The sequence below is a fragment of the Erigeron canadensis genome, chromosome 8, assembly GCF_010389155.1.
Source record: "Erigeron canadensis isolate Cc75 chromosome 8, C_canadensis_v1, whole genome shotgun sequence".
Lineage (NCBI taxonomy): Eukaryota > Viridiplantae > Streptophyta > Magnoliopsida > Asterales > Asteraceae > Erigeron > Erigeron canadensis.
In genome coordinates, this window is record NC_057768.1 from 43,450,500 (window position 1) to 43,466,153 (window position 15,654).

Here is a 15,654-nt window from a genome sequence, read left to right on the forward strand (position 1 = left end):
ATGCGTGGTGTGACCACGCGGTCGACCATCTATTTGAGCAATGATTGATTCCCTGTGATGTACCTTTTTCTATTTATTTTAAGTTTATTTTTATTAAATACTAGTGAGTGGTGAAGTGAATAAAATTTGGATGAGTGATAAGTGAGTGGTGGAGTTGAGATGGTATAAGGTAATTGGTTATTTGGTTAGAATTGGGTAGTGAAAAAGGAAATGGGAGAGGGGATGTCATCCCCCTTATCTACAAGACTACAATGACTAAATGATAGAAAGATGTGGGCTAAATTTGCAAGTAAAGCATAACAACAAGGACAATACCTTTTCTTTTTGAAATGTCAAAGGACAACATTTACCTGCACACACCCTCTTCCGCCACGCTGGCAATCCGTGTCAATTCTAACTTCAAATCCAAATTTTCCAAATTTCAAATTTCACTCATCTTTTCTTTTTATTCAAATATTAGCGCGCTACTTTTTTATTCTGGCGCTTAATTTTTTTCCCCCCTTTCTATTAAACCCTTTTTCACCATCAAACATCATCATTCTTCATTATCCAATTTCACACACACGCAGATTTCATTTCAATCAATGGCGCGTACCAGCAATGCTTCTTCAAAATCGGTCAATGCGACTCGAGCCCGAAAGCGAGTCGAAGCAGATACCACTTCTACGACTTCCACTGTTCTTAAAAGAGCCAAAAACGGCAGCGCTTTCACTCGATGGTATATACACGTCTTTATATCTATATCTATATACCGAAACATAGTTTTTTAATTTTTAAATTTAACTTTGGTAAAACAGTGAATCGTGTAACAAGGATGTAGCAGTGGCGTTAATCAGTATGCATGATTGTGGCCTTGATGCTAAGATCAAAATGAATCTAGGTTTGTTATATTATATATATATACATATTAATTTTGAATTTAATTTATTTTTTAAGAAAAAAGTTATACAAAAAAATTATATAAGTTTTGGTTGGGTTGTAACAGAGACATTGGCTGTTGAAATGCCTGAACCAGTTGCTAAAAAGCCTACAGAAAAGTAAGTGATTGTTTTCTAGGTTTACACTTTTTTTTATATATATATAAATTTTCTTTTTTATTATTATAAATAATGTTATAATGAAAATTAATTAGTATGGATGGATGGATGTATGTATGTCTGCAGAAAGAAGACAGAACCATCTGTGAAGAAAGCTGGCAAGAAAGAAAGAGATCCAACCAAGCCTAAAAGGCCACCTACGGCCTTCTTTCTCTTCATGTATGTATAGATTTCTCTTTGTGTGTTTGTGTATATATATATATTTTTATAATTATGTACTTTGAATGATAGAGATAATTATAATTAGCCATGGGAAACACTAATTGTATGTGTTTTTTTTTTGGGTGTAGGGATGATTTTAGGAAAACATTCAAGGAAGCAAACCCAGATAACAAAAAAGTTGCAGTGGTAATATATTTATATATCTAATAGAAGAATTGAGTTTTCGATGTTAGTTTCATAACATTAATTTATTAATTATATACTGATGGGTTAAATTGTTTAATTAAATAATCTTGAATTAATAGGTTGCAAAAGAAGGTGGTGAGAAATGGAAAGCTATGACAGATGAAGTGAGTTCTATTTAGTTTTTGGATGGTTTATGTATCTTTTTATAATTATTACTATTTCTAACTATTGATTCATTAATGTATTATTTCAGGAAAAGAAGGTTTATCATGATAAGGCTGCCGAATTAAAGGAAAACTATCAAAAGTCGGTTTTGGAGAATCTGAATGATGCTGAAAATGAAACTGATAAGGCTGTAAGTATTGCTTTCATATTTTTTTGTTTGTGTTGGAACAGTTGGATGAACTAATATTTGATCATCTGATTAGCAGGCAGGAGAATCGAATGAAGTTGAAGACGATATTGAAGTTTCTCCACCGGAGAATGAGGAAGTTGTTGCTGTTGCTGATGATGAGTAGATTATTTTGGAATACCTTTAGTTTTATTGATGGTTCAAGTATAAAAAAAACATGTCCCTGGTTTAGATTATGTAGAAAGCAGTTTTTATTTTTCTTCCCTACATGCATTTGGTCTTGATTTCTAACCTACGCAGTAGTATTGAATGAGATTTGATGATATAGTCCTTCTCGTTATCAACAAATGATATAAACCTACTTCAGTTCTTATAATATGCTACCTGCAAATAGAAGTTTGTTAAATGAGTTTTACTACTTGTACACAACAAAAAAAAAAAAGTAGAACTCAACATATCATACACCATATATCCGTTCAACAGACAACAGGAAACCCTTTTGTAAGCTTCTCCATGTCGAAGACGACTAAACTATTAACTGTGTCTTAACACATAGGGTGTGCATTGTTCATAACTAATTATACTATCTTAAACATAGTCAACTTACTGAATCATAGAGGAAATACGAGGGAGGGATTACTTTATTATATGCCTAAATGGTTGTATCTTCTACCCAATGATCAAGAACCTGATGTCTATAACGATATTATACAACTTATTAAATGTGAGATCAGAGTGTATCATTATTCACCATGCCATAGCATATTGAGTCTCTAAGTGAAGACTTTTTACTGAAGACATAACTTGTATATAGAAAATAAACCTAGATTTCCCCTAAATCCTAATCACAGTGAATATACACTTACCAATACCAACTCATGGTTAGAGATAAATTGATAATGTCAAAGAAACAAAGGTTATTATTCTCAACAAGAACTCATTTTGAGACGCCCGTTTTGGTTTGGAGAACTCAGTTGGCTAACTTGCAACGAGGCCTATCACATATCAATGAATAGCCATGCTCTGCGTGCTGATACATCAAATACACTTGCAATGGGATAATAATACTTCGTTGTTGACACAAAACAGACTTCAGGCATCTGAAGTACTCTAATATCCATGACTGCAAACAAAAACAAATAACCTTCTCCACAGACTGAGCACAAATAAGGGTACAAGGTGACGAGATTGTTAAAAAAGAACATCCATGGATTATTGTTTGACTAATTAAATAGAATACGACTGAATTACCATTGCAGTTGGTTGTGTTCTCTAAAGCTAGGGGCAACCACAAATGGTTAAAGCAACTTTGAGAAATGAAAATATAAATAACTTCATGTCATTGAGGTTAATAAATACAAAGTCTAATTCAGGAATGTTCACAAACACAGTAATTGCTAAAAATTGCCACACTTATATTTTAGACGCGAGTCATTTTCACCAGCTTATTGTAAAGTATACGATCATCCCTTCCAGTGTTGCTCTCCAACAATGCACTTTGTACAAGTTCCTAAGTCCAGAAAGATAATTCGTCAGGAAAGAGAATGGGCCGTTACAAAAACTATTACCATATGAAGTATGGATCACCTTGACATCCCTGTGAGAAATGGAGTTTCCCAATGCATGCAGGATCAACCGTAAATCTTCAACCTACATAAAAGATAGAGTCAATAGAGCTTTAAACATTACATCTTTGTATGGAGAAGTTTAGATAATCATTAACAGCTCAGCTTACCCTGATGTAGCCCACTCGGTTTCGGTCAAAAAACCTGAAAGCCTGTGTTATAAGAAGAAAGCGCCATATTTTAGTAACGTAACAAAATACCGATACATGTTTCACAAGAATGAATTCTAGAAGCTAACATGCCTGTAGAAGTTCCTTATTTATGCTAACCGGAGTTTCTTTTGCTTTCTTCCCCTTTATGACCTTGGTGTCTTCCTTTTTCCCAGCGTCTGACTTGGTGTCCATAGTCACAGTTGTTTTCGCACTATCCTTTTGTTCATCTTTGACTTTAACATTCACAATTATTGGAGTTTCCTTTTCTTTCTTCTTTATGTCCATCTTCGTGCCTTTCTTATTCTCAGCCTCCGACTTGGCATCTACACCTGCAGTTACTTTAGCCTTATCTTCTTGTTCATCTTTCACTTTCCCTTCCACGTTTATAGACTTCACATCTAAGTTAACTTTGTCAGCCTCAGCTTTCTCCTATAAAAAACTATAACTTATGACATGTGGCCAAAGAGATCAATACTTAAGTTTCAAATAAAGAAAAACCAGAACTAACATCATTATTTGCATCATTTTTGGGGTTTGCATCTGCCATGACTTCATCTTCATCAGGAATCTCTTCAGGATCTTCTTCAGGATCCTCTTCCAGTTCTTCCTCAGGATCTTCTTCTAGTTCTTCCTCAGGATCCTCTACTGGTTCTTCTTCTTCAGGATCCTCCTCTGGTTCTCCTTCAGGATCCTCGTCCGGCTCTTCCTCCGGTTTTGATTCATCTTCTGGTTTTATTTCCACATTGTCAATAAGCATGCTTTCTTCCTTACGAACAGTTTCTTCATCCACTAAGGAGCCCTCATGTACGGTTTCAGTTTTAACTGATTTCCTTTCCGCAGTGACGTCTTCTGTCTTTTGACGCTTAGGGGACTTTTTAGCAGATGATGATTTCTCCTTTTTATTGTCAGACTTTTCTTCCCTCTGCCTCTTCTTTTGGTTCCTCTTAGCCACAAACTTGATCCGTAATTTCTATGACATGAGAAAGAAGGGATCAAAGAAACAGAAGCAAAAGAAACCAAGTGGAATTAAATTATAGTATTCTCAACAAATACCAACCTGGAGAAACATTAATATCCGAGAACCCATTTGATATTGAAGCATTTCGTAAAACGTTTCAGCAAATATAGAGAGCTGCCAAAAAGAGAAATTCAAGCACGAGGTGAAGGGTCAGTTTTATGGGGTGATCAGTATGAGGCTATGAGTGCCCCACACCACGTGATCCAGTGTTGGGCTCCTCGGAATCGATACGCCATTGGGCGCAAAGCACCTTTAATGTATTTTTATTTTGTTTTTAGATTCGTAAACTTTTACCGTTCCTCCACCTACTTTATTTCCAAAACTATTTACTTTAAAAATTGAAATTAATTAGTTTTTGAGGTATTCTTGTTAATACGTTATTACTTATTAGCATTAAAAGACAATTTATGTACTTAAAATTGAATAATCGTTAGTACAACTAAAAAATCAGCTTTTGACTAACATCTATGTTATTTTATAAGCTTTAAATAAAAATTATTTTATTAGTGTAATAAATAAAAAAGTTTTTTATTGAAAATGGTCGGCGGTCGACCATAACAGGTGGGCTCTTGGTGTTACAGTGCAGGAGGGATAGTAATGTAGCGCTGATGGTGGATACTTCCACTATACCAGTAATTAAGAATTGACATACCTCGAATGTTGATTCTTCAATATCTTTATCACTATAATCCAAGAGTGAATCCAGTGAAAGTGACAATGAACGCAACTGCTGCATAGAATGTTACACATCAATGATGCATAGAGATATGGAACATTGCACAGTTTGAACCTAAAAACAGTTTGCAAAATTCATAGGATAGAAAACGAATATGCGTTAAAACACCTACTTTAGTACTCCTGCCCCCTTTTGTCTTCAGAATCAACCCCGGATGCCTAGGAGGCTCCTCAACCTTTTTCTTATCTTTCACCCTTTTAACCCTTGATTCAGCTTTACCATCCTCGACTTTTTTCTCTATCCCATCCTTTGATTTGACATTATTGTCTTCATTCTCGATCTTCTTTTTAGCAGTTTTCTTTTCATCAGCCACTTGATTGTTCCCGCCTTTATTTCTAATTTCACTTGAACCACCCATAACCTTTTGCTGCTCAAAGACTGATTGATTGGTATCTAATTTCACTTCACTTTCTTGATCTCCTGAGGCTAAATTTTCTTCCACAATAGCCGCCCCCTCTTTGTTTTCTGTACCCACTTTATTTTTATCATTGGCATCCTCAGAAGCTACCTTTTTCTTAGCAACCCGTTTAATTATTTTCTTCTTAATGGCAGTTTTCATGGTTGCACCAGCCCCCTCTTTATTTTTTGGTTTATCCCCAGAACACTCGAATTCCTTAATTACATTGTCCTTCTCAACGGTTTTAACAAGCATGGACTCTTTGGCAACTTTCTTTGTGGTAGAAGTCTTAAAAGTTGAAGGGGTAACAGATTGCACAGTACCTTCACCAATAACATCTGAGCTTGTTGCACCAGCTTTTTCTACGTTCTTCGAATCCCTCGTATCATTATGTTTAGGTGCATTTTCGGCCACGTCTTCATGAGCAACCTTCTTTTTAGTAACTTTCTTTGTAATCTTCTTTCCACTACCAGGTGAACTAACCTCTTTCTGAGTCTTTTTCCCTGAACTATTGCCTTCATCAACTGTCTCAAGCCCAGCTTTCTTCTCATTTAGGATATTGCCCTCCTCTTTTCCAGCTTCTTTTGCTCTATCTTTGGTGCCAGCTTTTCCTTTTCCAACTTCTTTAGCTTTACTTTCAATGCCAGCTTTTTCTTTGTCATTAACTTCTGATGTTGATCCAGTTTCTTTCTTCTTTTCTGTTTTCTCAACCTTTTTCAATATTTTGGTTGTTCCCGCCTCTTTTTCTGCTCAGAAGTAACAGAAATAAAATATTACAATAACCAAAAGCAGAAATGAAGTCCCAAGTCAGTTATCGTTCAAATGTTACCTTTCAGATCTTCCTTTTCACGCAATTTCTATACACAAAAGAACAAACAAAGATATTAGCATCAAAAGTCTCTTCTACAATTTAATCTAGTATCTTGTGAGCATTTGTTTGCAATGTTTTCTGATTCTTCAGTTTGAAGGTTCTTATTTTATCCTTTTATAGGTAACAAAGGATAGTATAATTACAGTACAGTGTAAAATGGGATAAGACATGTCTTAGTTCAGGACATGTCCCAAACTAAGGCTTATCACCGATTTTTATTTTATCCTTTTAGGGATGACATAAAAAACACTATACCTCTCTTTTAAGAGCATGAAGCCGTTCTCGCTCTTCAATAGACTTCTTGTGGGCATACCACTGAGCTCTCCAAGCATCTATTGAAGGCAAGCAGTCCGATAAATCAGGGATGTAGAGGACAGTGACTTCCTTGTGGCTAAAAAGTCCATCCTTCCCTACTCTGTCATAGTGAAACTGCAAATGTCCAAGAAAATTGTTTATGTACATTAGACAGTAGACACATAGGATATATAAATTAATGATGATAACTATAATGAAAATTATATTAATAAACAATAGCTACCTCAAGAAATGGATTCCAATGTCGACAGTTCTTAAAGTCAAGGCTTGTGAACTCCTTGGAATACCTAGAGATTATAACTTATTTATAGAAAGAAAGGAACATAGGAGATTTTTAAAGAAATTGACAACACAAAAAAATACCTCAAAAGAGTTTGAACTAAAGCAGATTTATCTACAGAGGGATCGTTGCCATCAACAGTGTCCCATGAACCTCCAATTGCCATAATAGAATTACCATCTTTAAGAAATGCAAACCTAAGCATATTGCAAAGATGAGGAATGCGGTCCTCATAATTTCTTTCAGATGACAGTTCCTCCCAAGCATTATGACTAAGGCCACTCATTAAAAGCATCTGAGCCGAACAACCAAATGAAAACAAGGATGACATAAGATTATACTTGTTGGAAACAGATAACATAAAAGATACCAGCATTTAAATGAAGCCTACAATAGTGATGCAGAAAGAGAAAATTGGTAGCCAGCATAAGATACGAAATGCATATAACAATAAAAAGCTTGGGGTAAAAATTACGTTTGAACATTATAATAAATCTTTACCGAAACCCAAAAGTACCAATAGGCAGACAAAATATAAAAGGAGAAAGTCATTTCCTTTCTCAAAAATCTCGCTTCATTTTGTTCCATTTCTTAGTAGGGTACAAGTTATCTCTTAGAGTCTTAGGGCAGGTCCATGATACATCATTAACAATATCAAGACTTCTTAGTTTCAGTGTTGGTTTATACCAACTTTATCTAGAGATCAAAGTATACTTTGGACTAAACAAACACATGGTAGTCATCAATTGCTCAGAGTTGAATATATCTACCAACCTTTGCATTCCACCGAGTAGTTCCGGTCTCCAACCTTACATGAGCATCAGCCAGTGCTTTAGTGGATGCTGACACATGTTCAGTTGACTTCTCCTCCAACACAAAATCATGTTCGAAACTGTTCAACAATATCAATTGGTTATATTTGTGTTCCTCCAATGTGAGACTGTCCATGGATCAAGCATGAAACTACCAGGTCTAATGACCGTTGACAATAGACATATGAATCAAAAAAAAAGAAAGAAAATAAGAAAATGAATAGATACAAATGAAAAAAAGAACATAGCAAGAGCAACAATACCTGATAGGAGTATTGAAAGGAACGTTAAGGTTTTCCCTTGACCAATTTACAACCACCTGAAAATATTTATCACTCAAGTCAATGCATAAAATAAGAAGAGGAAGAGATGTTGGATCGGTGAAACACAATGCACCTTTGAACATTCTGGAGATACGTATAACCTAGGATACCGTTTATCCATGGACAAATAATCCCTCTCAATATCCGCTACATTGGATGAATAGACCTGCATATATAAGAGAATGTATCATTAAAAATGTGTGATAAGAAGTTCCATTAAATGTTTGATGAACAAATAAACACATTCAGTAAGCACGAATGTGTAAAGATTTCGATAGATGGCATAGTTCTAAAGAGCCAAAGTCTACAATTTTCGAAGAAAATGATCCATATACGAAATAAGAAATCAGAATTTAATAAGAAATCAACAGTCGATCTTCATCGTGTCATTCAAAAACCACCTTAAACACCATACAAGTACAAATACCAGAGAAATCCTTGCAAGCGTTCAATATATGATAAACAGGGCGTTAGAGACCGTAATTTTAAGACAAAAAGACCATGGAAGTGAAGATGAATGGAAAATGCACATGGATGACAGTGAATAGGAAGTTATCTTCAGCAAAATAAAGCTCACGGGAAGAATAGAAGATCGGGACAGTCAGTATATGGAACCTTACTCCTCACTAAATCCAACAAAAGAAGGCACATCTTTTCAAAGGAAGAGGCATATTAAACGAAAAAGGCCTCTGTGTAAGGCTTTTTACCTTGCAGACATATTCTCTTCGTTTTTCTTTAACACGTGAAGGACGCCTTCAGAGTATAACAGAACACCACGTTAGTTATTAAAGCTGCAAGATACACTAGCAGCTATACATACAAAACTATAGCAGGCACAAATTAAGCAACAAATTCCACCTATGTGAAGCTTCAATAAGTGGTGATTCCAGCCTTAAAGACCTCCTAGCCATTGCTGATGACGAACGACCTCGGTCCCTGGAGCTTCTAGGAGGAGTTCTTTCAAGTCTAACTTCAGGAGCACGTTTCAGCTCCCTATCTTTATCCTTCACTTGCCGTTCCCGTTCTCTTTCCCGTTCCCTCCTACGCTCCCGTTCTCGCTCCCGTTCTCGTTCCCATTCATGTTCTCTTTCTCGATCCCGTTGTCGCTCCCGCTCCCGTTCTCTGTCACGCTCCCGGGCACGTTCTTGTTCCCTCTCTCGTAAAATCTCAAAACGAAGATCTTCCTCTCTTCGTTCAACTTCCATAGCAGATGGCACATCAGCCTTATCACCAAACCTTGCATAACTACCGCGTGTCAAAATGCCACCTGGATAATCTGAGTCAAGAGATGTGCCATGAAGAGCCTTTCCTGAAGAATAAGCCCTGCCAGGAGGTAGGCTAACTCCATAACCAGGATTCGCAGAACTATGAGAATAAACGAGATCTTCAACATCTAGCCCTGGAGCGCATAGAATTGATGGAGCATGTTGGGTTCCACTTATCCTTGATAAAGTCTGAAAATCAGCATCCATTCTCCCACCATAAGGCAAAAGTTCTTGACCCGCATGACGAACAGTTGCTGCTCTTGCAGATAGGAAATCAGCTTGTCTGCCAGAACATGTTTTGCTACTTAGTTTTCAAAGAATCAACTTATAAATGTTCACATCAATAGCTTCTTTGGTAAAGTCCTATGCCATCAGCACTATGTACATGTATTTCAATCTAAGTTATTAGTGGTCACAAGTTATGAAGACATTGAGCAGAACATAAACAAAAAAACCCATGAGCATGGTACAAATATCTTACAAAATAGCATCAACAATAGATAAAAGGCCAAAGTATTTATTTCGGATGTTATGGAGTACTGTACCTAGGACCCCCATCTACAGAAGCAGGCTGAAGTGATTGGGTAAGTAGCAAATCTTTCCGAAGCACTGTTGCTGCATCGTAACGATCATAAATATCCGTCTGTCCAGAAAATATTACATGGTCGATGCATGAGGGTCAAAATGTCAAATAGATGTACCAAGTGTCAGGAGACTGTCAGAGAATCCTGATGTACAGATTTATACAAAATCTTAACAAGTATATATCAGCAAATGCACAACCTGACGTTGACGACCAAAAGCAATTGAGTCAGCAAAACGAGGAGCTGCCTCATTTTGTAAATCTCTTCCAGAATATGAAGTGAGTCGTTCAGCATATGGGAGTCTATCCTCCAAGAGGTAGTCATTCAGCTTATCAGGGTATAGCTTTTCTCCTTTCTGGCCATACTTTTGGGTAGCTGCAGCGTAGTCCCTGGAGGCATATTTTGGAGAGTCTTGCATGGTTGAGTCATATCCACTTCGACCTTCCAAAACAGATGATCCGGCTCCTTTAACGCTTGTTGCTGGGACCTGTGATAGATAATATTAAGGTCGCATACTCTAAATGGTAAAACTCGATCACAAGATACTCATATTCATAACCATAAACAATACTGTAAGATGCTACAAGGCTTACAAAAACTTACGAAAGCTTCCAAAACAGATAAGAATAAAATAAACCAGACCCAAAAAATGAAGAACGTATAAATTTCCTATTTCTAACTGTGAAGAGAATACGAGCTTCAAACAACTATGGGATTAAAAGGTTAATTGATGATAAGTAAAAGTGCCAAAATAATCATAAGCAATTGTTTGAAAGGGTCAAATGTCAATTTCTAATATATCAAGAAATGAAGTTTAGCCCACCAAAAATATCAGAATCGACCGGCCTCTAATCATCGATATTCACAACAGCAAATAAAGCTGCATAAAGTTGGCTGGGGAAAATACTGTTCATAACAGGGTTTTATCCCTCGTGATAGACGTGACTGCATTATGGTACACCCCCTTAAATTAGAACTTCTATTTTGCCCACTCAAACGTTAACTAATTCTACTTTTTCCTCTTAATTTAAATTCTTAACTTTTGTTTACCATATATTTTTTTTCTTTGCTGTTTTTTGTGATGTGACCATTTTAGCCAGCATCGAGGCGTGGATATGCTTTCGTAATTCGTAGTTTTCATATATGCAAACAATGAAACAAAACTATGTGACAGACCTACTGGCTGATCAGACACAACATATCCAAAATACGTACATACAGATAAATTTTGTAAAACCGTCAACGGGGACGCACCTAACAAGACTCAAAACATTCTATAGACAATATAGTTCACTAACCTGTAAGGCACTATTGAATGCCGATGAACCATACGCCAAAGTATATTGACTACCATGAGCTCCAGCAGATGAGTGCCCGCCTAACAGCGCTGCTGCATGTCGTGACGGCTGGACACACCGTCAGATCCCAGTTCATCAAACCACATCAAAAAGTCAAAATACACACACAAAATCGAAAACATAACTTATCAAATAGTTAAATTATCATGATGACACTTTTTTCTCAAAAGATGTTCCTAAGAGATTTTTACTTTTTTAAAACCCTGAACATATGGTTTCGAAACAACTATCACCCCATAATTTTCCACAAGATAATTAATGCAGGTAGATTTTGAACTTAAAAGCTGTTAATATACACACACACACACATTGTATTGTTATTAAAAACATCAAAAGTACAATTTTTTAAATCTGAATTGATGATCAAATTCAGAAAAACAGAACATAATTACGGATTAAAGCAATACATACATATATATATCATACTTACAGAGTATAATTGTGGTTTTGAAGGTTGTCCGTACGCCTTATTGTTATTTTCTCTAGATGAATACATGATTTATCTCGAACTAAAATATAAAAAATCGCCCAATGAATTTTCAATTAATTAATAGCGAGAGGCAACTATGATAATGAATTGAATTTGTATGGGTTTAAATTAGGGCTTAATTTTCTAATTGGAACCCAATTATTAAGCTAATTTTAGGGGGTGGGGTTTAGTAAAGAAAATCAGGTATTGCCGTTAAGAATATAAAAGAAATTAGAAAAGCCCCAGTGGCCTTAAAGCTTCGTATAAATCTTTGACTTCCAGTGAGCCGGACCAAGTCGAATTTCGGAAATTTCAGCCTTCTATATTTATTTATTTTTTTTGAAAAATATATTTCTTTGTATATTCACCCTACTCCGTAATTACAGAATAGTAATATTACAATTGATTATGTTATATTGAAACTATTGCAATCTTCCCAAGTAAGAGATCATTTTTTTCATTATATTCTTATACCATAAGAAACCAATTGTCTTAGCCTTAAGAAAAAACTTTGGTGGCGCATAAACTAGATTGCTCAAAAACCTTCTCATTTCTAGCCTTCTAAAGGCACCAACAAGTGACAACAAGAATACATTTGAGGATTTTGGTAGTCTTCTTCCAATGCCGATTTATCAACAAAAGAAACTAGTTCCTTGATTGTTAAAAAATTGAGCACGCCAACTTTGCACCGTAAACTCACAAGACCCCACACTGATGTTGCAATTTTGAAGTAGCATAACAAGTGATCAATCGTCTCATCCCTTAGATTACATACTCCACGGAGCCTAGTACCGAAAAAGCAATTCCGATATTGGAGGGACATATAACTAGGTAACCGATCGAGTTCAAGATCATATAAATATCTAAAACTAAATTAAACTCATTAAAAATATAGATAATATAACTAAAATAATCATTGGTTAAAAATAAAATATAAAAATTGAGAATATATTTTTTTTTTATTTGAAATCTCAATATACAATACCGACACAATAAAAAGTCATAAAAATTGACAAATGATTTTTTTTAATGCTTTTAAGTTTACAATTCAATTATTATATAAACACTTTACAAACTTGAATTAATTAATTAACATAATTATCTTTAAAGTTTAATTCTCACCTCATGGAAGGTTGGAGATACTTTTCCATGAATAAAATTAAACTTGCAAGCAGTATCTATATATGTCTAGAAATAAAGTTGTCTATATCTCAACCTCTCTCGTACACAATCGATATATATTTGGATACAAAACCTGTAAAATACGACATTAAGTGTTACTTACCCACTTTTTAAAAAATCATTAAAATAATCATACAAATTATAAATCTACCGACACTTGTAAAATACATTGGTTATATAATTGATAACAAACTCATTTTTTATTTAATATACAGAATTTCAAACCTGTTTTATAGTTAACTCCTAAAAAATACATATAAATGATCATTAGTTCGTGAATAAAACAAAGATTCCCAATACAACATTTCATTAAAACATAGATTCCTAATACAATATTTCATTTTATAAGATTTAGCAGATATCATTATATAAAAAAAACGAAATCAAAGCCAAACTAGTCAATTTGGTTCGGTTTTCGATTTATTTGGTTCAATTTTATATTTTTCTTTTTTCAACTTTGGATTTATTTTCAGTTTTCGCACCCTAAATATCTGTATGGCATATCATATACAATAACTTTGCTCTATGAGTTACAAGTCATATGCACGCACAATGCGGCGACAATGGTAGTGGCGGTAGCGGAGGCGACGACGGGTGGCAAAAACGGTGGTGTCGAAAGCGACGGCGGTGACGGGTGGTAGGGGCGGCAATGATGGTGAATTAAAATAATTGATGTTAAAGGTGGTGATGTAGTTATTTTGAGGGTTAAGGGGTTTATGTTAAGTTATTTCGTTACGGGTATGTATATTAGGTAGAGATGTTATATTGGTGAATAAAGAAATAGAGTATTTTGGGTAATTCAAAGTTGTAACTTGAGAAAAGATAAAAAGGATTTATATAATAGTATGGATATAGATATAGATAATTTTAATGAAAAACGAACATGGTACCAGCGCAATGTGACAACGGTGGTGGGAAAGGCGATATAGTGGTGTCGGTGATGGTATTATTGGTGGTGGTTGCAGTGTTAAGTGATATAGGTTGATGTAATTGTGATAATGAAAAAAAATTTTAGAAGATAAAAGCTTAAAGTGTTAATTGTTAAAATAAAGGTTTAGAGTGTAAATTAATTCATTAAGACCAATTTGGTATCTTATAAAAACTCTTTCCATAGTGGGTTTTTATTAAGAGTAATTTAGTAATTCCGTATATAACTATTGTGTAACTATTTCTAAAAATGGGGGGTGTGATAATTTTTATAAAGGGGTATCGATGATTAATTCTCCTAATTAAATGGCATAAAAATTCTTCTAAACATTATATGAAGACAAATGGCAAAACCAAAAGATTAAATTATGAAAGACGAGCATGGTACCCGCGTAATGCGATGGCAATGGTGGGGTAGGCGGTATAGTGGTGTCGATGATGGTACTATTAGTGGTGATGATGGTGTCAAGTGGTGTAGGTTGATGTAATTGTGATAGTTAAAATTTTTAGAAGATAAGAGCTTAAAGTGTTAATTATTAAAATAAAGGTTTAGCGTGTAAATTATACGAGTAATTCATTAAGGGCAAAACATAAAAAGTCAAGGAAAATTGTAATAATTCAAATGTAGAATTACCTAAATTAAAAAAGGTCATTTCTTTTATAAGGAAGTAAAAATAATTAATGAAATACACATGTCATAAATTTAAAGTTTTAAAAGAATGGTTAGGCTAATTTTTAAAAGGATGAAACATTTCCCAACTATAATTAAAACTATATTTATTTATTCTTTTTGTAGACAAAGGTACTAAAAGTAGGGGTGAGCAAAAACCGAACCAGAAAACCAAAAACCGAAAAAAACCGAAAAAATCAAAAACCGAACGAAATCCATTGGTTTGGTTTTTGTTTTCCAAAAACCGAACGGATCGGTTCGGTTTTCAGTTTCATATGCCAAAAAACCGATCAAAAACCGAACTGATACCATTATATTTTAATTTATTTTATATTTATATCATATTACATTTATATTTATTGCTTATAATTTGTAAATATGTTAATATATTTAAACTTTTTGTCTTTTTAATGTACAAATCTATATAAATTATATGTTTTAAATGAAAACGTACAATTAAATCAATTCGTTTTATAAAAGTTATATCAATTTTAACATCTAAAAAGTAAAATTAGTTACTAAAAAGCATATCTTTTTTTTAGTTTCTATATCATAGTTTTTTTGTTAATAATTGAAAATTAAATATATAACATCATAAACAAAAAAGTAATATTTTTTTTATTTAAAAAAACGAACAAAAACCGAAACCAATCTAAATCGAACCAAAAAACCGAATCCAACAGTTTTGATTTTTTATAAACTGAATTGATCGGTTTGAAGATTGGTTTTAGCCAAAAACCAATCCAAACCGACCCATACTCACCCTAACTAAAACTGATGGAAACAACGCTAACTAGGATCATATCACCAAACTAGTTGGGCTTTTGGCCCCCATTAAGTGGAACTGTGACAAGTGTAACATTAAAAAGTCTT

General features: G+C 34.5%; 2 protein-coding genes across 4 annotated transcripts; one reads left to right on the plus strand and one right to left on the minus strand.

Moving 5' to 3' along the window:
• Window positions 1–539: 539 nt before the first annotated feature.
• On the plus strand, window positions 540–2,145 carry LOC122580175 (high mobility group B protein 7). 2 transcript variants are annotated; one of them, XM_043752448.1, is made up of 8 exons: window positions 540–718; window positions 798–880; window positions 986–1,037; window positions 1,164–1,256; window positions 1,388–1,445; window positions 1,565–1,609; window positions 1,699–1,800; window positions 1,874–2,145. In XM_043752448.1, exons 1-8 carry the CDS (start codon window positions 585–587, stop codon window positions 1,961–1,963), a joined length of 657 nt encoding a protein of 218 aa, XP_043608383.1. In that variant the 5' UTR covers window positions 540–584; the 3' UTR covers window positions 1,964–2,145. The 2 variants fall into 2 exon arrangements, with proteins under 2 accessions (XP_043608383.1, XP_043608384.1); XM_043752449.1 differs by having other exon boundaries at window positions 1,877–2,145.
• A 975-nt stretch (window positions 2,146–3,120) lies between these two features.
• LOC122578673 (protein SHORT ROOT IN SALT MEDIUM 1-like) lies at window positions 3,121–12,194 on the minus strand. 2 transcript variants are annotated; one of them, XM_043750691.1, is made up of 21 exons: window positions 11,964–12,194; window positions 11,474–11,581; window positions 10,375–10,662; window positions 10,137–10,234; window positions 9,185–9,874; window positions 9,034–9,079; window positions 8,400–8,492; window positions 8,267–8,322; window positions 7,966–8,083; window positions 7,275–7,486; window positions 7,135–7,198; window positions 6,852–7,025; window positions 6,555–6,582; window positions 5,441–6,471; window positions 5,245–5,319; window positions 4,632–4,706; window positions 4,083–4,544; window positions 3,665–4,003; window positions 3,533–3,574; window positions 3,385–3,447; window positions 3,121–3,307 (listed from the first exon to the last, which is right to left on the minus strand). In XM_043750691.1, the coding sequence occupies exons 1-21, from the start codon at window positions 12,027–12,029 to the stop codon at window positions 3,218–3,220; spliced, it is 4,218 nt and encodes a 1,405-aa protein (XP_043606626.1). In that variant the 5' UTR covers window positions 12,030–12,194; the 3' UTR covers window positions 3,121–3,217. The 2 variants fall into 2 exon arrangements, with proteins under 2 accessions (XP_043606626.1, XP_043606625.1); XM_043750690.1 differs by having other exon boundaries at window positions 5,245–5,322.
• Between the last annotated feature and the right edge of the window lie 3,460 nt (window positions 12,195–15,654).